The sequence below is a fragment of the Cibotium barometz genome, chromosome 36, assembly GCF_041138505.1.
Source record: "Cibotium barometz isolate CiBa-2024 chromosome 36, ASM4113850v1, whole genome shotgun sequence".
In the NCBI taxonomy this organism is placed as follows: domain Eukaryota; kingdom Viridiplantae; phylum Streptophyta; class Polypodiopsida; order Cyatheales; family Cibotiaceae; genus Cibotium; species Cibotium barometz.
Window position 1 is genome coordinate 27900143 of NC_141081.1, and position 24628 is coordinate 27924770.

Sequence of the window (24628 nt, forward strand, 5' to 3'; positions counted from 1 at the left end):
TTGAAATTAAACATGTGTTGAGTAGTCACAAATATGCAATGAATTGTCTACTTTTGAAAGCTTTAATTCATTGGGAAACGTTGATATGTTTCTTGAATGTAAATCAAAGGAAAGGAGCCTTGAAAGAAATATTAATCAAAGAACAAGAGCTTTAAAAAATCCTTTGAAAGGTAAGAGTATCATGAGTGTGCTCTTTTATTTAGTTTGCGTAGGCTATGGAGGGTGAGTGTGTGTGTGCGCGCATGTGTGTGTGTACACGCGTGTATGCGTGTATATGCATGTGCACACGTGTGTGTATGCGTGCGCGCGCGTGTTTTTTTTTTTTGAAAAAGGGGGGTTCGTGTGTGTGTAGCCAGTATCTAAAAAATTTGTTTTAAGATCTAGTGTGTGTGTGTAGCCAGTATCTAAAAAATTTGTTTTAAGATCTAGGGGAGAAGTAAAGTAGAAGGAACCTTACCAACAAGGAAAGTAAGCTAAGTGGGAGTTTATATATTTGTCCAAGCCCATGAAATCCTTGCATTCTTCCTTCAACAATCTCCTCTTCTTTTTGCTGAGCTTTGCAACCTCCTATCAACAAGAGATGGCATCCACTCAATCTGATGCTAACATTGCAAGCATTGGAGAAGTAAAGGTAGATTGGGTAGAAACCGACAAGGAGCACATCTTCAAGATCAATCTACCAGGTGATAAGCTTAGGTTAAATTGCCATTATAGTAATGCTTAAGCTTAGATTAAACTATCATAATGGTAATATTTAGCCTTAGGTTTGATGAATTGTAATGCTTAGATTTAATCAATTGCAATGTGAAGGGTTGAAGAAAGAGGAGGTGAGCGTTCAAATATTGCCTGGAAACATTCTTCAGATAAGTGGAGAGAGCAAAGGGAAGGATGATGGTGTGATGGGCAAATGGCATGTAGCTGAAAGACCCCAGGGCACCTTTCTGCGCCAATTCCAGCTCCCAAGCGATGCCAATGTGAAAGAGGTCCGGGCTGCAGACAAACATGGGGTTGTGACCATCTCCATACCCAAGAAGGTCTTACTCCGGACAGTCCTCATCTCAAGCTTCTCCGTGTGAACCTCAATTAAGGCGCCTTAATAAGGCCATCTTTAATCTATCCATCTTACCTCCTTCAATAAGACCAGCTTAATCACACAGCTGGCTATATTTAGTGCATGCAATATACTACTGCATGCTTAGCTCATATATATAGCTTCTTTTTCATGTACTCCATGCATCACTTGTTCCACAAGAAGTGTTACATGTTTAATATTTCATAACCAAAGTCCAGTTGGCTTCTTAGGATATAAGTGGTTTTTTTATGCGTTCTTAGGATATAAGTGGATTTTTATGGGTTCTAAGGATATAAGTGGATTTTATAACTTTAAAGAAAAGTAGAGATGGAAATTTTGACTAACTTTAAGAATAAGTGGAGATGGAAATTCTGACTAACTTTAAGAAAAAGTGGAGATGGACTCTTTTACAACTCCAAAGCAATGATAGTTTGTTGATAATCTTCAAACTCTCATGGTCTTGGGTCATGAGAATTTGAAATCTCAACCATACAATCAACTCTCCTTCCTTTGAAATGCATGCAACTCTCCTTCCTTTGAAATGCATGCAATAATATTTGGTTTTGAGAATGTGGGTGCACAGTTTCATTCGAGAGCCGATGTCAATCCGTGGCATCACCCCTCTCCAATCCCATGACAATAAGAGATTGTTACCTAGTAGTCTATTCTGTTCGAGGAAAATGGCTTGTAGCCTCTCTGTTTTCCAATGCAAATGGACTCCCCTTCATTCCCTTATTGGTAAAGCATGCATTATATTGACTCTCTTTTTGTATTGCAAGAATATTGTACTTAAATTGGAATTTAGCACCAATGGGTGTGACAAGCACGGGCAAAATCCAAGTTCCACCCGTGAAAATTGAACTCCCTAACCACTTCACTACAACACCCTCAATGTGCATAATATTTACTTTAGGTGATACACTAAAACAAGATATCCTTGGAGGAAACAAACCTTTTAATGGAGCATACTGGCTGATATTCCCCTCTTAAGTGTGTCATTAACACATGCAAGACTTGCCTTTCTTATGATTAGAACGGCATGCTTTGTCTTTTGAAATTGATTTTGAAATTGACCAAGGTAAAGATTTAGGTTAGAGGTGGAAGTTAAGACACAATGTATGGCTGGACATTATTGTTGTTATTCTAATTATATATATATATATATATATATATATATATATATATATATATATATATATATATAGAGAGAGAGAGAGAGAGAGAGAGAGAGAGATTTTATTAACGTCTTCCAAAAGACCGAACTCGGCCTATGAGACAAATCGGAGTACCTGTATGGGGTATCCTCTGTCATCCCAACAAAATGAAAAAGTACTGAATAAAAAAAGCTGAATCTGGGTGTGCAAGGGATGGAGCTCTCTATATATATATATATATATATAGAGAGAGAGAGAGAGAGAGAAGCTCAAGCAAAGTGCTAACAAGAATAGGGAGCACAATTGCATGATTTGAATGCATTAAAGTTGGGAATCACAATTTTCAATTCAACAAATTCTAAATATTTTTCTACATGGAAATAATTGGAAGCATTCAAAGGAAGGAAGGAAATAATACATTCAATGAAGTTCAAGTTTTGGTTACCTTCCTAGGACCAAAAACCCAATGATTACGTGCTAACATCATTGAGGGAAAAATGAACTCAGAAAGGGGGCATCACTAGTCAAAGCTTATGTGTAGGTCTTCTTGCATTTTAAGGAGATGGGGGCAGGAAATGAAGGGAAGATTGGTAAATGCTTGAATATAATCTGATTGCATACTAGTCAAAAAATGTAAATATTCGAACAGGGGATACTGTGGATGAATATGGTGAGGTTATTCACTTCATTGCTGCCTTCAATAAAATCATAAGAAGCTGTAGCCACCCAATAAACACATTAGGAACTTCATGGGAAGTTCTTTTCCGTGCAAACTGCAGCAGTGTCTTGTCCATTACAAAGTTCAGCTTTCCATACTACACATAATATGCACGTAAACATTACATTTCGTTTGGAATTCCACATAGAAGCAGGCTCAAACCATAACTTGGCAAATCCTGTGTGAGATGCGAAGTTCAAGCAACGTATTATCATTTACAAAGAAATTACTGTGACAGTTGTGAGCAGGCTTAAGCCTTTCTACAAAAAATAAGGATACAAAATTGGAGCACCAAGCTCAAAGGTCATCACAATCTCCAAACGAAGACATTACCTTCACGAGGAGGTCGAAAAGTAGAGTTACATGCCAGAAGCCTACAAATGTTACTGCTGAAGTACATATATGCTAGCTAGCAAAGACCTTTTACCGATGTCACTTGGTAGACTTATTTCCTATACACGAGGGATACACCGATTAACAAGCTGAGTCATAAAGAGGCTGCCCAGTTGAGAAGATCGATTTCAATAACCCCACCATCAGGTTGAAAGATGAAAGAGAAAGAAGGTACAGATGAATCTCATCTTGCAGCAATAGATGATCACACAAGCACAAGAGCCAAATCGAAGGACCGGTGTAAAAGCAACAATCAAGAAAGCTAATCTTGGGAGGCTTTGGTAAAACAAGACGAAGTTGGAGATGACACTCGCAGGGCTATTGTCAAACAGCCCAGAAAGGCTTGCCATTAGGATATGGCTTTGAGTCCTTCCCAGCATGACCTCCATTGATGTCATCCTCTGCATCGTCATCATCATCTTCATCTTCACCATACTCTACAAGTTTGATACCTGTATCACAGGAGAACTCATTAACATAGCATTTACCAAAAATCAAGCTTCACTGGATACATCCATTCTCATGTCTCTCTCAACAAGCACAAAAATATCAGTATGACAACACAAACTCCTTAACTAACTTATCTGCAGCAAAGGGAATCCTTGTTTAAGGGTCTTGAATGATCACTAACCTGATGCCTCAACTTGAGACGTCTTCAGGTACACGGGTGATGCTGATGCTGATGCTGATGCTGGTGCTGGCATGCTCTTTGATGTAATCTTAGATGTTGCACTTGTAGCTGCCATTGTTGAAGAGGACGCTGCCTTTGGCGGCGGGAGTCCCACTGTAGACTTAGTCCTTGGAGGAGGTGGCCGCATGCTGCCAAGAGGAAGTGGCAGCATTGCTCTAGGTGGTGGCATAAGTTGTTGCTTTGAAGCTGGTTCAAATAACCCATGCTGTTCTTTCTGTTTCGTCAATGCTGCCTGCACAGTGCATTTATCAGATACTTCAAAAAATAGTGATTACAAACTAATAAGCCAAATGCATAACATTCGAGCCACGGATTTTCCTCCCACTAAGAAGGTTGAAAGGCCTCTCAACAAAATGCTCACCATACTGTTATTTAGAAATAGACAATCAAAGCAATATGAATACATAAATGATGTGCAACTAGCAAAGGCAGAGCATTCGTTCTCCAGTCCCTGATTGCACCCTCAGAAAAAACACAGAGTGCTGTCCAGAATGGATGTGGAAGTAGTTAGCTTGAATATGTCAAAGAAATTACCTGAAAAAGATGCACACATTAGTCTAGTTTTAGACATGGATTTAGACTTGTTTAGTAGTGGCATAATCAAATCAACCCCCTTCACACCTCTATACCAGAAGTCTGACTAATGTAACTAAGTGTACCTGATCAACCAATGGAGCAGGGGACTCTTGAAACTTCCGCCGCTGCTTTTCTAGCTTCTCCACTTGTCCCTGGCTCACGCTATTCAAAGTTTTTGCACATGTTTCTGACTCTACAGGCAAAGGAGGAGGTTTCCCAGGAACTTGATTAGGCGGTGGTCGTTGCAGAGCAAGAGCAACCTGCTGCAGTGGAGAGGCTTGCGGATACAGTCCACTATATGCACTGTAGCTTGAGTAGGGTTCACTTCCTTGTGAGGCTTGAGGATAGATCCCATAGCTTTTGTGTGAGAAAAGTTGGTGACCAGGTGCTGCTGCTGTGTTAGACGTAGAAAACACAAGATGACCTGCATACGCAGCAAGGGCACTCGAAGCAGGCCCAGGCATACTTGCAAGGGCTGTAGACAACAAGGATGTTGCCTCCAAAGTACCGCCTGGCTTTGCTTCAGCTGAAAGCAGGGTCTCTGATCCAACCATGCTTTTGCCTGGCCCTGCATCAACTGTGAAGAGCTGCTGTGGCGGTGGAACAGCACTGTAGTTTTTCATCAAAGATCCTAACCTGTTCAAAAAAGTACACCGCAAATCAGATCTGCATTCACATACACGATTTTGGATCTAAACATGGAATTTTTCAAATGTTCTTGACCTATTGACATTAAAGTCCACAGCAGGCAGGCTTGTCGAGCTAGTGATAGCTGATTGCATAAGAGCGCCTGGTCTAATAACAGATGACTGCTGTGGTAACGAAACAGGATGCACACTCCCTGGTTCCAGACTATTTGTTGCAACTTGCAGAGGAGGTGGTTGCTGCAAATTGTAAGACACAGGAGGGGGAAAGTAAGGAGGCCTGGAAAAAAAACAAGGCAAACCACCTTAGACCAGCGTTGTAAACAGTATTGCATGCCCAAGTCATAGAGAAAACATGCCTCTACACATGAACCAACGCTAACATTTCTTGCAAGCAGAACCTGATACAAAATACTACACGGTAGCAGTTTCTCACATTGTGATCCAGTCTCTCGCCGCCCATAAACTGTGACCCTAGGCCAGCCTTTAATTTATGATAATGAGATACACAATAACTTCATTAAATTCAGCAATCCCAATTTCAAATACCTGGAGCCAACAAACTCAGAGAGAATCGTCTCCAGAAGATGCTCTGCAAGGCTCCTGGCATCATCTAAGCTCTTGGCATGGTCAGCGGAAATGAGAAGGTGCAATGGCTGAGGAATCTCTATATTGAAAAAAGAATCCATAAAACCAGGTCTCAACAAACCTCCCTGTTCTAGGCAAGTAAAACCAAGCTTTAGATATTAGATTTCCAGGGCATGAAAGCATCTAGCAAACCGCATACCATCGCTGCAAAAACCTTCACAAGAACCTCCTTTCAAAAGCACAGTTGCTCCTGTTTCATGCATGATGTGATTTATATATTGGTCCTGCAGGTATTCAGAGCCCATCCACGAACCCCACGCCAACAACACAAAAAACAATTTCTCCCAAAAGATTGGAGATGTCAGGGAAAGTCATGAAGATCTCACAAACACAAAATGCAATCACGCTGCACCATGCTAACACACACTTCATTGCGACAAACCATGATATAAGCACCATCCATGCACTGAAACAAGATGGCTGGAGCATTACATGCAGAATCAGCTAATATAGATTGCTCCTTAAAGAATACTAAGATCCAATCGCTTAACTACATAATCCAACATGGGGCACTGTTATTTGCATGATAACTTTGCCCACTTGAGAAAAACAAACTTAAAAGGAACTTGGGGCTTACATTTGGCCCTCGTATCCTATTGATAAGATCAAGAGGCGAATCAGTCTCAAAATCCACAAAGGCAACCATGCTTATGGGAGAAGAAGTCTGCTGCAAAAAAACAAAGAGATTAGAAAAGAGAGCATATGAGGTTAACACAAACCTTGAACACAAAAAACAGTTCTCCAAGTCTGTGAGAATAGTACCCCTGGCTGTTCTGTAGGAGAGGAGCCCAACACTTGGCGACCCTGCCTTAACATCTCATCCACTACGGTAGCCGCTTGATCAACGGATCTGATTCGTTCAGCTGTATCCTTAAGCTGTGATAAAAAAAATATTCCCTGACAGACTGCCAGCATGCATTGAACATGCCTTATAAAAAGCTTCCAAATTGACAAAGTAATACATGTGCGCCTGCTGAAATATGCAAGTACAAGGGCTTCTCATGATCAGCAGGTCCATTGGGCGGCTTGTACTTCCCTCTGCAAAAGCTCAGAAATCATGATTGTGCAACAAGACAAGGAGAATAACACATTGTCGGTAAAAACAGCCTTAAGACCTGACTGCAATATAATAAGGTTAATTATGGAGCCTTGCATGCCTGTTGGATGCACAGGGAGTTGGACTGGCATCCTGGGGCCCTGCTGACAAGCGGGGGCAAGGTTCTGTAAGCAGCCTGAGCTTACCTTGTTATGACGACTGCACCAGTTTTTGACTGAATCTGTTAGCGCAACAAACAACACTGTGATCTAGCTGGTTGGACTGCCGATAACAGCACAGCGCTTAACGTAGCGTCCACTACATGCCCAGAGCTAAATAATATGGCCTACCTCTTCTTGTGTTTGGCGCTTAGTAAGTTTATACCGCACATTTGGTTCTGCATCATTGATGACAATTTCCCTTGCAATGAGCTCATCCTGTATCTTAGTTTGGAGCATCAGACCTTTAGCTGCCAGATCCTAGGTTAAAAGCAAAGAAAGGCAAATTGAGTTCTGTCCAGCAGTCAAACAAGGATGTTGATAGCCCTAACATAGATCTAGCATCATTCTGCAGTCATTCCTCTTGTTACAAAACAATATCTTCTGGAAAAAGGAGACCTGATTGATCTTTTGAACAATAGCCACAGCATTTTGCTGTACAGTCGGGAAGGCTGAAGAGATTTGTGCAGACACTGTTGCAGTAGGGATTATGTTGTACACACCCACTAATGATGGAAAAATGCCTGAGAGAGCAACCCCTGCCTGAGCAACTGGACTGCTCAAAGGTAGTAGCCCTGGTATTGATGCCACTGTAGAAATAACCGACTCAGCAGGCTGATCCCACTTGCGCTTCTTCCTGAAATTCGTCATCATTACCAATCAACAACCAGTTTTCACTAAAATGCCCCCCATCTAATCAAAATGCATACTACCATAACAGAATGAAACTAATTAAGCCTTGAAATCTGTGACCAGACACAGCCCTGCTGAATTATGCTGGAAGGTCAGGCACTGAGGCTGTCAGGCCAAGCTTTTACTCCTAGTAACTCTCCTATCGTACGCACAGTGTGGAATTGATACCCACAATACTCAGAAAACGACTCGAAGTTAGAGCTCAAGAAATCTAGGGAGATAATATGGAATGCATCTCTTGCTGTAGCATGCAAGATTGTAAAATCTCAGCATCAAGTGATAAAAAGAAGATGCATCTGAAAGATCACGGGGATAATGTGCACAAATGTCTGCATGCAAAAGACGGTTTCAAACCATCCACAAATTGTTCAGCCTGCTCAGACCGTCAGTGCGGATAGTCCTTGGGATCATGAGCAAACGCTTCCAAAAACAAGTGAGATAGTCGGTTATCGATTTGTCATGTTTTTGCAAAGCTCTCGGATGAGGGGGCATATAGGTTGAGCCATACTCCCCAATCTTCTTAACCAAGGCCTTTAAGTATTCCGATCTATTCAAGAAAGCAATTTACTAATGAGAAGAGGACTAGTATGATGAAAACATGAATGATGAATCGACGATGACTGATTGCACTTACCTAGCCGCTTGAAAGGCAATGTGGTTGTGGAAGAAGAAGCGGGCCACCGCCATATCCACCTCCTCCTTCAACTTGGGGTTCCAATTCTTCCCAAGTGTATATTGTCGCTGTGGGCCGCGCAAGGGTTGAGAGGCCATGGAGATGGAGGATGCTAGCGTGATGGATCGAGTAACATTCCGACTTGATGGTGAAGGTGATGGCGTGCATGATGCCGATCGGCCCAATCCACCACATGACTCCATCATAGAGGCTTGAGTTCCTCTCCCCATCGTCACGGGATCCACGGCCACTCGTGGTGTCCTTGCCGCTTCGACCGCCTCGTAGACGGCAAACTTGTCGAGAAGTTCCCGTCTCTTTTTGGGTGTGACATTCGTGCAAAACTGCACCTCATGTCCACTCTCATGCAAGAGGTGGGCTCGCACTTTGTCGGCACCACCTGTTCGCCGGTACGGGCAAAGCTTGCATGCCCATGGCCAAGAACTGCCTCCATGAGCAGATGGGGTGTAGTTAACCTCCTCCCACCATGTCCATCCTATCGTCATTCTACGGGAAGCCCTGGCACGTGAGGAGGATGCCATGGTTGAAGATGGCTTCTCACTTGAAAGTTGATAGCTTGAGAGAGGGAGAGAGACTAGAGACTAGAGACTAGAGTGCTTGTGTGAGAGGCTTGGAAGTTGGAAGAGGCTTGAGGGAGAGAGACTAGAGTGCTAGTGTGTGTGGCTTGCCGCTTGCGGCTTGAGCCTTGAAGCTTGACTCTTGAGCAATGGGCAATGAGACTCGAGGCTTGAAGGCTTGAGCCTTGAAGATGTGTGTGAGAAACCGGCCTCTGGTAGAAACTAAGTGCGGTAGACTAGCAGTCACCCAATCCAATTGTAGTCCAGACAATTAATCAAATAAACAGGAGCTAGAGTGCTCCAAAACAAGAAGGAGAACGACCCCTATTGGCCCCAAAGCTTGGCGCCCCTTTCGGTATTTCTTTATTCAAATTCAATGGAAAGATTTAGATGATTACAACATGGCCATCCATGGCTCGTATGTCTGCAAGTCCAATCTGCCAATCCTCAGGACCTCCTAGTGTGGTCATTAATGAATGTAACATAATACCTGCAGCTTGAAGTGGCCACTGTCTTGTTGAGCCATGATATACCTGAATCATCAAGGTGAAAGAAAAAGCCATTAGCAGTGGACACTCACATGTCATAACATCTAATCCAATTGAAATCATTGAAAGCATGTAGCTAAACATCACTCCCCTTAGCATAGAATATGCCAAGGGATTGAGTGCCATGTAGATATTTATGAATACTTGCTTGGCCAGACTATAGACGCTTACTTCTCGGACTACGCATAAACCTGCTCAATTAGGAAACCCCAAACTGAATGTCTAGCCTCGTATTACATAGATATATGAGGCATGTAATATTTTGTTAATAAAGTGATGCATCAAATGGTTCACCTGCATCCTTGAGACTAAGCCTAGCACTCGTCTATAGTCTTCGAGAGAAAACCGTGTAAGAAACCTCTCCATACACTTTTACTATAACATCACAATACCCTCTTTACGATGCATAAAATATATGCACAAATAATAATGCAACAAGCCCAAATCAATCATCTTAAAAGAAACATGTAATTCATCCTGAAGGCTGAAATCTTCTCCTCATTAGGACCTATGAGCAATGTATAAAGAGGTGCCTTGTGTCCCAAGAACACCACACTGTTATCTCCTCTAATCTGCTAAGTCTATACATCCATGAGGCCTTGAATATGCATCTGACTAAACCATGCACATAGCCATAAACTCAGCCATGAAAACCAGTCCACAAACTCATCCAAAACAGCCCACAATCTTGTCCTGTTTCCACCTTTTGAACTGCCAAACCCTTCCTCTCACAAAGGGCTAGAGAGAACCACTCTAGAACAGTCTTGAGCCAGTGAAAAGAGAGACTCCAAAAGACATCACCTGCAGTCCCACTTGCTCACAAAGAAAGAGAAACTTACAGTCTTTATGTCGCTTTCCACAAGAGAGAAAAGACTCCAGGAAAAGCCCCGAACTGTCCTGTCCTCTTGTCTTGCAGCCAGGAGAGAGAAAAACAGTGAGAGAACCTGCTGTCCAGCCTTGTGTTCCCTTCTCACAATTCACACTTCCCAACTAACAACCATCTTCTTGCCAAAAGCAAAGGAGAGAGAAAAGAAAGAACCTGCTGGCGCCTGTACCTTCTGCAATTCAGCAGCTGACTAATTCTCCAAGAGCCAAAGGGAAAGAGAGAGAGGAAAAGAGGTCTCTGTCTCTGTTATGTAGTACAGCACAGCAGCCTGCCTGTGACTCATAAAACCAGTCGCCTGTATCTCCCCTGTAGTACAGGAGCCAGTCAAGGAAATGCAGCCCATACACAGTTTCTTCCAAAAACAGAGGTGTAGCCAGACGTGCAGACCCCTGTGGCTGTGTTTCCAGGTCTGTACCCAGCACTGCCCACCACCAGCCCCATCAAGGATTAAAGAGCCTCAGCGTAGTTCTGCAGCCCCTTCCTGTATGCGCCTCTTTTTCAGAAAATCTCCCTCCAACCTTGTGCTGCCCGCCAGCCTCCTTTTCCAAAAGCAAGAGATAGATAAGAGAGAGGCGTGTACTTTCAAAAGTGGAGTAGCCCCTTCTCTCCATAAATATCCTAGGGCCCATAAAGTTTATTAAAACTTTCCTAGGGGCCACTTATGCCTAGGGGCTTTAAAAACTTAAATCCCTTGGTCCCCCTTCACACTTGGGGATGTCCACACATGTTACCATTTGTCCGGCCACCCAAGTATGAATCGTGAGATTTTTATCTTGCTCACCAACCACCATGCTCACACTTATGCTGCACCCATTTCCACAGGGTCATGACAGTGTGTGTGCTTGTTCTTATATAGATAGACGAGGGAGAGGCAAGAGTCTTGAAGACTCGAAGAGGCAAGGCAAGAGGGGCACTATGGCCCTTATGAATATGGGCCAAAATGGCCCAAAAAGGCCCCAAGACGGTGTCCCCAATGGCCATAAAAATGACCGTTAGATTGCACAATGGATCATCGCCGTCCCCCACACCGTCCCTGCCCAACGCCGTTCTCGTCCCCCTTGCGAGGGACACCTCTAGGGGGGGTGTCCGACCGTCCCCAACCGTCCCGATTCCTGACGCGTCCTAAAACGGCGTCCCCACGTCCCATCCTCCTGTCCCCTATGTCCCTTGTGACTGTGGTATTCCCACCACAAGAGAGTGACACCTGTCAAAGCCATATGTACCAAATGGAGCTAAAAAATATTTGAACCACCTACTGCTGCCAATTTGGCAACCATCTCATGGGTCCAATTGTTGGCGATGGCTTCTCCGTCCATCTTCCCGTTGAACTTGGGAGGCTTTAGAAGCTTCTATAATTGAGCTCGTTCCTCACGAGGCATGGAGGAAGAACTCGGCAAACTCGTAGTCCCTCAGCGTCCAACTGATGTATAGAACACTTGCACCTATGTGTTTTCCAAATATAAAAAGAAGAGTGTGGCAGAATCATTGTATTATGTACAAGAAGAAGTAATACAACTGAAATTCTAGTACAAGATGTGGTTGAGAATGAGGACGTCAAATCATAGCCCTGTGACCTATTGTTCACTCCCGGCTAGCACTTCACCTATAGAGAAACACTCTGAGAAGTACAACACTAAGGAAAGCACATGATTATGACGATTTGGCTACCTACACACACGCGCGTGCACACACACACACACACACACACATATATGCACTAATGCACCTAGTTGGTCAACAGTAGTTTTGTTAGCCAATTGTACCTAATTGCCATGTCATCAATGCCACATCATTGTCGCCATGTGATCATTGCCACGTGGCAATGCCGCGTCTCCTCTGCGCTGCCTAACTTTGCTTGTCCGCTGCTATTTGATGTCTAGATGTGCCTTGCATACTCATAGGTGTTGGGGTAAAGGCATTATGCCCACCCTTATAGTGTGTACAAGCCCATAAGTTTTATAGTACATAGTACACTTAGTACTTTTAATGTACTAAGTGCACTATGTGTACTAGAGCAAATATACATGTGTGATAGGGGAGTCACACACTCATACTTGTGAGTTGACTTATCCCCACATATCTCTCTCTCTCTCTCTCTCTCCCTTCTTCTCTGTGTGTGTCTCCCACATGAAACCCTAACTCTCTACAGCTGAGCTTCTTCAGCTCCATCAACTGGTATCAGAGCCTGCAGGTGAGGATTGGTGTGTTGCTTCTGCTGAAGCTTCAAGGCACGATTGGAGCTGTTGATCCTTGTTGGCGAGATTTGAAGCTTCTCCTCCTTTTGGCCCACATTCTCCATCGCTTCCAGCCGACCAGGCCGTCGAGACAACAAAAGCTGCTACGCAAGCCGTTGAGAAGGCTGGGGTCGGCACACAGACTGTGGAAGAGCTGCTGGATAAACACGTGGTAGCGGGTGGCAGCAAGAAGCCGGCGAGCGAGGAGGAAGGGCAGCGGCGCCTCACGAGCACGCGCAAGGAGGCCCTCGCTCTCTACAGGGAGATACTGCGCGCCACCCACTTCTTCTTGTGGCCCAACGAACAGGGCGTGCTGTGGAGGGATGTGCTGCGGGCCAACACGCGCAAGGAGCGTAGGAGGCGTAGGCGTTTAGCAGCGCCGTCTGGTCTTAGCACATCTAAGGTGCTGTCATAAATCTGCAGCAACCACATTTTGGTGATTTTATCACATTCAGTGGGAGGAAAGTTGCATTCGTGCTTCCGCAGTGGGAGATAAACTTTGGGAGAACAACTTTGAGCACTTTGTGTGCTTTGGTGCAGTGTTTGCACATCTTGCAGGGAGTCAGGCATTGACTGTGTCAAAGGTTGCATATTGCTATGGCAACCACAGGTGAGAGCTCTTCATTGCTGCACATCAAAAAGCTTGAAGGCTCACATAATTATGACATTTGGCAAACCCAATGCTATAATGTGTTGCTCCAGAAGAAGCATCACAAGCCCATCAAAGAAAGGGGTGTAATGCTCGCTTCTCTTACTACTGAAGAATGGGAAGATATGGATGAGCTGGCAAGATCCACCATCATGTTGTCTGTGTCAGACTCTTTACTTTTCAGCATACGTGAAGAGAAGACAGCTTGGGGAATGTGGCAAAGATTGCAAGTCTTGTATGCCCAACAAAGTGCCTCAAGCAAAGTGTATTGGTTGAAGAAACTCATAGGTCTTCAAATGAAGGAAGGGGTGTCTATGACAGCCCATCTAAATGAGTTTAATGGTGTTGTCAACCAGGTCATCAATCAAAAGTTGGCAATGGACGATGAGTTCAAAGCCACCTTTCTCTTATGCACTTTGCCAGAGAGTTGGGACACATTCAGGACAGCCACTAGCAATTCAAATGCTATGCTGTCATATGCAGATGTGGAGGGTGCTCTCCTTCAAGAGGAGATGAACAGGAAGAACAACTCTGTTGGAAAGTCCAATGCAATGAATGCACGTGGGAGATCCCAGCAAAGGGGTAAAAGCCAAGAACGGGGAAGGAGCAAGTCCCGCTCCAAAAAGGACTTGGAATGCCATTATTGTGGCAAGAAGGGACATTTCAAAAAGCAATGCTACAAATGGAAGAATGACCAAAAGAAAAAGGGCAAAGGAAAAGACAAAGACAAAGATGAAGCCAAAGATGCAAAGCCAAAGGGCAAAAGTGGAGTCAAGATTGAAGAAGTCAATGTGTCACTTGCAGGTGACAGTGAGGATGAAGTCCTATTCATGTCTTCACTTGATGCCCATTCACTCCATGCAGGAGATGGTCATGGTATGCACTCATGGATCATTGATTCAGGTGCCTCCTTTCATGTCACAGGTTGCAGAGACTTGTTTGTCAGGTATACTGCTGGCAATGAAGGAGTAGTTTATTTGGGTGACAACCATGCATGCCAGATTCTTGGCAGGGGTGATGTGAGGCTTGTGTTTTCAGATGGCTCACAGCTTATGCTCCATGATGTCAGGCATGTGCCTAAGATCAAGAAGAACCTGTTTTCTACCGGACAGCTTGATAATGCTGGTTATGTTACCACATTTGGTGGTGGAAAGTGAAAGATTAGTAAGGGCTCTGTCACCATTTGGCCATCCAAATGGTTCACTCTTGCTTTCACACTATGTACATATTGGATTGGTGTCCATGGCTTATGGAATATGCCTATGCAGGTGATTGACACGTGTCATGCTGTATAGTTGGATATGATATTCCGCTGGGACTTGATGCTATCATGCCCGGAATATCTGGAGGACTTGGCTTTCCGCTGGGACTTGTGCCTTTGTGTACATGCCTGGAAACGCCTGGAGGACTTGGCTTTCCGCTGGGACTTGTGCCTTTGTGTACATGCCCGGAAACGCCTGGAGGATTGGCTTTCCACTGGGTCTGGTATTGCGTATACTTGCTTGGAAACGCCTGGTCTTATATGGCTTCATGAACGGAAATTGCTCATGCCAATGCTGCATTGCATAGCATCTTTATGTGCTTGCCTGCAAATGAAATTGCATGCTGTTTTCATGCCTGCATGACCTATGTGTAGTTCTGGGCTAGGGGACGCCCGCCCGTGAACCGTGCGTGTGAAACTGTCTGCTGACATGGTTGTGTGGCATGTGAATAGGTGGTAAGTATTACCCAATCTAGGCTCAAATAGCCCTTAGGACTTAGCCAATATTTATAAGTGAGTGCGTTCCCATTTCATTAAAGTTTGGGCGCCCAAAAGTCACTTATAAATTATGACCGCTTCCAAGTTCACACTCACTGAAGTCCCGAGGCGGACAAGACTCAATGTCCAGGACCTGATCCTCCCCTTTTACTCATAAATGGGCATCTCCCCATGTCCCTTCACCTGATTGGACCCCAATTCACTTACTTATTAAGAGAAATTCGTGTTTTCTCTTCATGAGGATTTTTGGAGGCTGAAAACTCTGTTTTTCCACCATTTCTCTCCATTTCCAAGCTCTCCATAGCCATACCCAACTTGCTAGGGTGTTTTCCAAGCTTCCAAGAGTGTTTCCAAGTGCTAATCACTCTCCTACTCACTCCCAATGACTGAAATTCAGCAAAACAGCTCTCATTTTTGCTGTAATTTCTGGTCTTTTTGCTGAAAACCCTAATTTCAGCCTTCCTTTCTCAAGTTGAACCATAGGGGAAGCTTTCCCAAGGTTCCCTTCATCCTCTTGAAAACTTTTGTCGCGAAGGATTGCGGCAAATCGAAGATATCAACACTTCTAAAGCTTCCAACGCGAAGGCTTCCGCTTGCAACAACTTCTATGAAGACTGGTAAGCTAATTGGACAATGTGTTGTCATTACTTACTCAGTAGAAGGGCAGGACTCCTTGTTTAGCCGCCCTGTGTAGTATTTCTCTTGTCCTATGTGCTCTTGAAGATGTTGCTACCTTGCTTGGTAGAACATAGAGCCAATGGTAGAGAATATGGGCACTGAAGTCGGGCCGGGCATCAAGGCAGCTCCTTGGTGATCTACATCGACATACCATTGTTTTCTAAATGCTGAATTTCATATGCATTGGCATGGAGGATTTGGCAATGGATGCCCGTGAAGCTATGTATTGAATTTCTCCAATAGTAATACAATTTACTCAAGGGAGGGGTCGGCCGTTCCGGCTCATTGTGTGCCTCTTGTCAATTCAGCAATTTACTTCTTGTATTTGAGCAAGTGTCCTTCAAATCTTAGTGTATTTAAGTGTATTGATTAGCATTGTGTTCAACCAAGTTACATTGGTATCAGAGCATACGGTTCTCTTTCACTTCTATCCTGAGAGACGATCACCGTGAACACTAGCTATCTCTACACTTAGAACATTATGGACAGCCATACAATGAATGTTGGAGATGCTAATACAAGTGGCAGGGACAATGAAATGCATGCCTCCAATGCTTTACAGGATGAGCAAACTCATGTGGTGCACAGTAGGGAACATGAATATGTGGGACAGCCGTCTCGTGGCAAAGAGAAGATGCAAGAAGAAGAGTCCATAGTCTTGAGAGCTGAACTTACTCGTATGCAGGCTCTTCTCCAAGCACAACAACAAGAATTGAATCTCTATCGCCGCGAGGATCCATTGGTACATGACCGTTTGAAGACCAAGAAAGCTGAATCTTATATGGATCATGCAATGGCAATGATTGCTCAAGAGTTGCACATGCAACCAAGGGATGCAGCACGTGCATACTTGGCTCGTACCGAGGATGCCTATGCAGAAAAGGCAACCATCCCACATGTCTTGGAATCCCCACAAGTGCCCGAACAAGAAGTTATGTCTAAGAGGATGAATCTCCATGCTATGGGAGAGGAACAATCAGTGACTTCACGCCATGCAGGAATATCTCATGTAGCCCGTGAAGGATACAATGTTTATGGCAGTGGTCAAAATATATGTCAAATGCCATTGCCGGCTGAAAATGTACATGCACAACACATGCAACATGGGCTGCAATTTTCTGTTGGTGCAGGTATTCCGCGTATCTCTCATGCCACTCATGCCTTCGAGTGTGCTCGTGAGGGAGAAGCTATGGCTGAAAATGTATCAATGCATGTTGAGGGGCTAGCCATGCCTCATGCTTACAGGGCACATGTATCTATGCCTTATGCATCACCTTTTGGTCCAAAAATGATGCCAATTACAGGGACTGTCCCAATGGACAAACATGGGGGAAAACATGTTGAGATGCACACACATGCATCAAAGTCTCGTGACTTCAAAGCCGGAGACAAATCTGTGAAGTTTGACACATATCATGGAGAATATGATGCATCAAAGGCACTTGCTTTTATTGCCCAGTTAGATATTGCTTTCAGTGATGAGGATTTCACTCAGAAATCCATGATCCGGCATGTAAGCATGTTCATGAAAGGCACTGCTGCCCATTGGTCGCTCACGGAGAAGCTCTCACCGAATCCTGTTAGATCATGGAAAGAGTTCAAGGAGAGGTTCTATGCTCAATTCTTGCCTCCCAATGCATTGAATGAGATAACAATGAAGTGGGATTGGGTAAAGCAAAATGAGGGGGAATCGGTAAATGCATATGTACAAAAGTTTTGGAAAGTGCTTTTGGAGGTGTCTCTATTTATGCATGTCACCGAGGCGGAAAGGAAGAGAAGGTTTCAATCGGGATTGCAACCTGTGTACAAAGCGGGATTACAAATGTATCCTGGTCATACCTTACACCAATTAATCGCAGCCGCCACCGCCACCGAGCAATTGGAACTCAAATTGAGTCGATCCAATAAGGCTGAACCCTCATTTCAAGGCAAAGAGAGGGCTGTCCAAAACCTGCAAAATGATGGACAGCCACTTAAAAGGGACCAAAACCAAGCCAAATCAGGTCCAAAAGCTGAAAATAAGTTTGCTAACAAGCGCCCTTATAAGCCAGCAAACTTTGGTCTTAGTACTGAGGAGAAGGAGCAATATATGCGTGAAGGCAAATGCTTTACTTGTGGCAGCACTGAGCACATGGCAAGAGCATGCCCAAATAAGAAGAGTGAGTTCTTCTTGTCAGAGATACATTATCTTGGGCATATTGTGTCCAAAGATGGAGTGCGGATGGATCCTGCAAAGACTGATGCAATTCGGAATTGGCCCGAATTGAGTTTAGTGCATGAGATCCGTAGTTTTCTTGGATTATGCTCTTACTACCGCAGGTTCATTCGGCACTTTGCATGGATTGCTTCTCCTTTGCATGATTTGACAAAGAAGAAGGCCGTGTTCAAATGGACTAATGTAGAGAGAGATGCATTCCTCACATTGAAAGATGCAACTACTCATGGTCCAGTGTTCATCGTTCCGGATTTGCAAAAGCCTTTTTGTGTGGAATGTGATGCATCTGGAAATTGCATAGGGGCTGTCCTTAATCAAGAGGGACATGCCGTGGCTTATGAGAGTCGTAGATTACATGATGCAGAGCTATCTCTTGGCATTTATGAGAAAGAGCTCTTGGCTGTAATTCATGCACTTACTATATGGAAACATTACCTTCTTGGGGCTGATTTCACTGTGAAGACAGATCACCAGAGTTTGAGATATTTTCTTACTCAAACTAAATTGTCAGAGAAGCATATGAGGATGGCCAATTTCCTCTCTATGTTTCATTTTCAGATCTTGCACACCCCGGGAAAGAAGAATGTAGTGGCCGATGCATTGTCACGAAAGCCGTATGTAGCAGCTATCTCGGTTGCCTCTCATGGGGACTTGTCTACCATGCGTGATTTGTATCATACGGATGCTGATTTTGCCACTATTTGGGCTGATTTGATGGCTGGTCATGCACATGCCTCATATGTGATCAAAGAGGGTTATCTCATGAAAGATAATTGCCTATGTGTGGTGTCTGACATGAGGCAAAAGGTTTTGGATGAGTGCCATGCTCCTCCATATGCTGGTCATAGAGGCATAATGCCTACTACGCACATGATTGAGCGGTATTTCTTTTGGCCAGGTATGCGGAAGGACATAGAGGCACATGTACGTGCATGTATCACCTGTCAAAACGTCAAATTTGATAGGCAGAAGGCACCAGGTTTGCTTCAGCCATTGCCTATTCCCACGCAGCCATGGAAAAGTATTACAATGGATTTCATTATGGACTTGCCACGTACCCAACAGGGTAATGATGCAATTTGGACAATTGTGGACAGGTTTAGCAAGCAAGCTCATTTCTTGCCGGTCAAAAAGACCATCAAAGCTGAGCATATGGTTAAAATATATCTTGCACAAGTGTTCAAACATTGGCGGGCCTTATTTGATAATATGGGTACCAAATTGGACTTCTCATCAGCTTATCACCCTCAAACGGATGGGCAAAGTGAGGCTGCAAATTCAGCCGTGTTGGATCTCTTGAAATGTTATGTGGCGGATCAGAAGTCTTCTTGGGAGAAGTACTTACCGCTTGTGGAATTTGCATACAACAACACGGTGCATGCATCTACGGGAAAGGCCCCGTTTGAGATTGTTTATGGTAAGGTGGTTTTGCCACCCATCCTTCGCACAAAGGATGAGATATTTGCAGCTGATGAGTATGTAAGAGACTTGGATATTGCTTTTGCTCAGGTGCGGACAGCCATTGCAAGGTCACAAGACAAGCATAAAAAGGCTGCCGACAAGCATAGAAGGCAATTGGATGTTAAAGAGAATGATTGGGTATTGCTGAAATTTGAGAAAGCAAGACTTGCAAAGAGGCCTGGCAAAGAGGGTGCATATCCTAAGCTTGAAACTAGGTACTATGGACCTTTTCAAGTGATCGAGAAGATCAATGAAGTGGCTTTCAGATTGGCATTACCTAGTCATTGGCACATACACAATGCTTTTCATGTGAGTCTCCTTCGCAAGTATGTAGGGCCGGAGCCCAGTGAAATGGTCATTGAGGATCCACCAGAAGTGGATGAGCTTGAGGACATCTTGCAGCCAGAGCAGATTGTGTATCACAAGGAACGCAAGCTTGCTGCAGGCAAAGTTGTGAGGCGTTACCTTGTGAAGTTTAAGAACTATCTTCCCATTGATGCTAAATGGGTAGATGAAGAGTTCTTCAAAGATTGCCCGCATGTGCTTCAGACATATTTGGATGCATTTCAGTTGCGGACAACTGTTTAGAAGCGGGGGGGAATGTCACCATTTGGCCATCCAAATGGTTCACTCTTGCTTTCACACTATGTACATATTGGATTGGTGTCCATGGCTTATGGAATATGCCTATGCAGGTGATTGACACGTGTCATGCTGTATAGTTGGATATGATATTCCGCTGGGACTTGATGCTATCATGCCCGGAATATCTGGAGGACTTGGCTTTCCGCTGGGACTTGTGCCTTTGTGTACATGCCCGGAAACGCCTGGAGGACTTGGCTTTCCGCTGGGACTTGTGCCTTTGTGTACATGCCCGGAAACGCCTGGAGGATTGGCTTTCCACTGGGTCTGGTATTGCGTATACTTGCCTGGAAACGCCTGGTCTTATATGGTTTCATGAACGGAAATTGCTCATGCCAATGCTGCATTGCATAGCATCTTTATGTGCTTGCCTGCAAATGAAATTGCATGCTGTTTTCATGCCTGCATGACCTATGTGTAGTTCTGGGCTAGGGGACGCCCGCCCGTGAACCGTGCGTGTGAAATTGTCTGCTGACATGGTTGTGTGGCATGTGAACAGGTGGTAAGTATTACCCAATCTAGGCTCAAATAGCCCTTAGGACTTAGCCAATATTTATAAGTGAGTGCGTTCCCATTTCATTAAAGTTTGGGCGCCCAAAAGTCACTTATAAATTATGACCGCTTCCAAGTTCACACTCACTGAAGTCCCGAGGCGGACAAGACTCAATGTCCAGGACCTGATCTTCCCCTTTTACTCATAAATGGGCATCTCCCCATGTCCCTTCACCTGATTGGACCCCAATTCACTTACTTATTAAGAGAAATTCGTGTTTTCTCTTCATGAGGATTTTTGGAGGCTGAAAACTCTGTTTTTCCACCATTTCTCTCCATTTCCAAGCTCTCCATAGCCATACCCAACTTGCTAGGGTGTTTTCCAAGCTTCCAAGAGTGTTTCCAAGTGCTAATCACTCTCCTACTCACTCCCAATGACTGAAATTCAGCAAAACAGCTCTCATTTTTGCTGTAATTTCTGGTCTTTTTGCTGAAAACCCTAATTTCAGCCTTCCTTTCTCAAGTTGAACCATAGGGGAAGCTTTCCCAAGGTTCCCTTCATCCTCTTGAAGACTTTTGTCGCGAAGGATTGCGGCAAATCGAAGATATCAACACTTCTAAAGCTTCCAACGCGAAGGCTTCCGCTTGCAACAACTTCTATGAAGACTGGTAAGCTAATTGGACAATGTGTTGTCATTACTTACTCAGTAGAAGGGCAGGACTCCTTGTTTAGCCGCCCTGTGTAGTATTTCTCTTGTCCTATGTGCTCTTGAAGATGTTGCTACCTTGCTTGGTAGAACATAGAGCCAATGGTAGAGAATATGGGCACTGAAGTCGGGCCGGGCATCAAGGCAGCTCCTTGGTGATCTACATCGACATACCATTGTTTTCTAAATGCTGAATTTCATATGCATTGGCATGGAGGATTTGGCAATGGATGCCCGTGAAGTTATGTATTGAATTTCTCCAATAGTAATACAATTTACTCAAGGGAGGGGTCGGCCATTCCCGCTCATTGTGTGCCTCTTGTCAATTCAGCAATTTACTTCTTGTATTTGAGCAAGTGTCCTTCAAATCTTAGTGTATTTAAGTGTATTGATTAGCATTGTGTTCAACCAAGTTACAGGCTCACTGGTTGTTGCCAGAGGCTCTAAGGTGGACACTCTTTACTTGATGCATGCTAATGTTTATCACCATGCTAATGTAAATGCAACCGAGCTGCCGGAAATCTCTATGTGGCATAGCCGGTTGGGACACATGAGTGTCAAAGGAATGGAGCAATTGTCTCGTTTTGGTTACTTGCCTTCTCTAAAGTTCTCAAGTTTTCAGTTTTGTGAGCATTGTATATATGGCAGGCAACTCCAGTGCCCCCACAAGAAAGCTCTTGGATAGAAAGATGCTCAGTTAGAGCTTGTGCATACAGATGTATGTGAGATGCCTCAGCTTTCTTTGGGAGAGGCAAAATATTGTGTCTTTTATTGATGATGCCATACGCAAGGTGTGGGTTTATTCTCTTCGTTTGAAGAGTGATACATTCTCAGTGTTTGAGAAGTTTGTTGCTCATGTTGAGAATCAAACTGGCAAAACACTGAAGGCTTTGCGTTCCGACAATGGTGGAGAGTATATGTCCAAACAGTTTCAGGACTTTTGTGATGCTAAAGGCATCAAGAGGGAGCTCTCTTCTCCTTATGATCCTCCACAAAACGGGACAGCAGAGAGGATGAACAGGACCATTCAGGAGAAGGTCCGTTCTATGTTGTCACATGCTGCGTTACCTCATGGTTTTTGGGCTGAAGCTGTTATGACAGCCGTTCATCTTATAAACAGGTCACCTAACACGAGGCTTGGTGGGAAAGTGCCAGAGGAAGTATGGACAGGGAAGCCTCCGTCCTACAAGCACTTGAGAGTGTTTGGTTGCGTTGCGTACGTGCACATACGCAGGGAAATACGCACCAAACTTGATCCTAAGTCTCACAAATGCATATTCCTAGGATATGGTGACAGAGGTGAAATGGGGTATAGACTTTGGGATCCAGTGAATAGAAAGATTATACGCAGCAATGATGTCATTTTTGATGAAACATGCATGTATAAGGAGCCTGCAAGGCAACAGGAGCCTGGCAGAGTCATCTTTGATGATGATGGACATCATGGACAACAACCAAGGGCTGTAAATCAGCCATTATAGCAACAAAACCAGCCCTTAAATGGTGCTGAAAATGGTCCAAATGGACAGCCAGAGATGGCAGAAGATATCCCTATGGATATCCCACAGTTAGAGGAGATTCCGGGCATGATCTTTCAATCTTATGGCATGGAACAGGAGCCACCAATAGGTGATATGCAGGCTGGACAGCAACCTGCAAATGATGGTCATTGGGTACGGAGGTCCACAAGACCCTCCAGACCCCCTGACAGGTTTGTTCCAAGGGTTGACTACTTGATGCTCACTGACTGTGGGGAGCCCTCTTGTTATAAGGAGGCTTTACAGAGGGCAGACAAGGCTCTTTGGGAGCGTGCTATGAAGTCAGAGATGGATTCTCTGCACAAAAATGGAACATGGAAGGTTTTGCCATGCAAGTGGGTTTACAGGCTCAATGTTGCACCTGATGCAAAGCCAAGATACAAAGCCAGGTTAGTGGCTAAGGGCTTCAAGCAGGAATATGGTGTGGACTTTGATGAGATCTTCTCTCCAGTGGTCAAAATGACCACACTTAGAGCTGTATTAGCTTTGGTTGCTCATGATGATCTGGATTTGATTCAGATGGATGTGAAGACTGCTTTTCTTCACGGTGATCTCCATGAGGAGATATATATGCAACAGCCAGAGGGTTATGCAGTGAATGGAAAGGAGAAGCTTGTATGCAAGCTGAAAAAGAGTCTTTATGGGCTCAAACAGGCACCAAGGGAATGGTATCATAAATTTGATACATTCATGAAATCCCAGGATTTCAGGATGAGTGACATAGATCACTGCTTATACACCAAGAAAGCTTTTGATGGCAGTCTATTGATCCTCATCTTGTATGTTGATGATATGTTGATTGCCGGGAAATCTCGTAAAGAGATGGATGCCTTGAAGAAGAGGCTGCATCAGACCTTTGATATGAAGGATTTGGGTGATGCAAATCACATTTTGGGTATGCGGATACTTCGGGACAGAAATCAGCATGTGTTGTATTTGTCTCAGAAGGAATACATTGGCAAAATTTTGCAGAGGTTCAATATGGAGGGGGGGAAGAAGACTAGTACTCCTTTGCCTCCATATGTGAAACTCAGTGCTATGGACAGCTCATGTATGCCATGGTTGCTACCAGGCCGGACATTGCATTTGCAGTGGGAGTGGTTACTAGATACATGGCCAAATTCCATTGTTGCATTGTGACAGTCAGAGTGCCATACAGTTGGCAAAGAACCCTGTCTTTCATGCAAAGACGAAGCATGTGGATGTGAAGTATCACTTCATCAGAGAGGTGATAGAGAACAAGCTGATTCAGCTTGTGAAGATTCATACGGATGACAACCCGGCTGATCTGTTGACAAAGAGTTTGCCTCCAGAGCGGTTTGCTCATTGCAGACACTTGATGGGCATTGGATGAGGCCAGTTTCAGCCTTGATATGGCCTTGTATAATATCATGTACATGCTGATTTTTCTTTTCCTTCATTTAAGGGCACTTTGCCTTTATGTGGGGTAAAGGCATTATGCCCACCCTTATAGTGTGTACAAGCCCATAAGTTTTATAGTACATAGTACACTTAGTACTTTTAATGTACTAAGCGCACACTGTGTACTAGAGCAAATATACATGTGTGATAGGGGAGTCACACACTCATACTTGTGAGTTGACTTATCCCCACATATCTCTCTCCCTCTCTCTCCCTTCTTCTGTGTGTGTGTCTCCCACATGAAACCCTAACTCTCTACAGCTGAGCTTCTTCAGCTCCATCAATAGGTGTGTCACATTCCCCCCT

General features: G+C 44.2%; 2 protein-coding genes across 2 annotated transcripts in view; one reads left to right on the plus strand and one right to left on the minus strand.

The window, feature by feature from the left end:
- Positions 1 to 494: 494 nt before the first annotated feature.
- LOC147617724 (16.9 kDa class I heat shock protein 1-like) lies at positions 495 to 1277 on the plus strand. The gene is made up of 2 exons (XM_086775554.1): positions 495 to 683; positions 811 to 1277. The coding sequence occupies exons 1-2, from the start codon at positions 506 to 508 to the stop codon at positions 1074 to 1076; spliced, it is 444 nt and encodes a 147-aa protein (XP_086631680.1). The 5' UTR covers positions 495 to 505; the 3' UTR covers positions 1077 to 1277.
- Positions 1278 to 3127: 1850 nt separating this feature from the next.
- The window catches only part of LOC147617725 (protein RIK-like), a 36091-nt gene continuing 14590 nt past the window's right edge, over positions 3128 to 24628 (minus strand). The window contains exons 2-14 of the mRNA XM_086775976.1: positions 9582 to 9624; positions 7550 to 7787; positions 7283 to 7411; positions 7139 to 7173; positions 6859 to 6934; positions 6659 to 6772; positions 6474 to 6563; positions 6036 to 6120; positions 5798 to 5915; positions 5328 to 5528; positions 4688 to 5240; positions 3969 to 4260; positions 3128 to 3789 (exon numbers count right to left, since the gene is read on the minus strand). Of these exons, the coding sequence (XP_086632102.1) occupies positions 3662 to 3789; positions 3969 to 4260; positions 4688 to 5240; positions 5328 to 5528; positions 5798 to 5915; positions 6036 to 6120; positions 6474 to 6563; positions 6659 to 6772; positions 6859 to 6934; positions 7139 to 7173; positions 7283 to 7390 (1800 nt within the window). The 5' untranslated portion in view covers positions 7391 to 7411; positions 7550 to 7787; positions 9582 to 9624 and the 3' untranslated portion in view covers positions 3128 to 3661. The remainder of the gene's footprint in view (positions 3790 to 3968; positions 4261 to 4687; positions 5241 to 5327; positions 5529 to 5797; positions 5916 to 6035; positions 6121 to 6473; positions 6564 to 6658; positions 6773 to 6858; positions 6935 to 7138; positions 7174 to 7282; positions 7412 to 7549; positions 7788 to 9581; positions 9625 to 24628) is intronic.

Coding starts and splice junctions, on each gene's coding strand:
- LOC147617724 (XM_086775554.1), top strand. CDS start 506: ATGAAATCCTTGCATTCTTCCTTCAACAATCTCCTCTTCTTTTTGCTG. Junction 684..810: donor CTTCAAGATCAATCTACCAG/GTGATAAGCTTA, acceptor TGCAATGTGAAG/GGTTGAAGAAAGAGGAGGTG.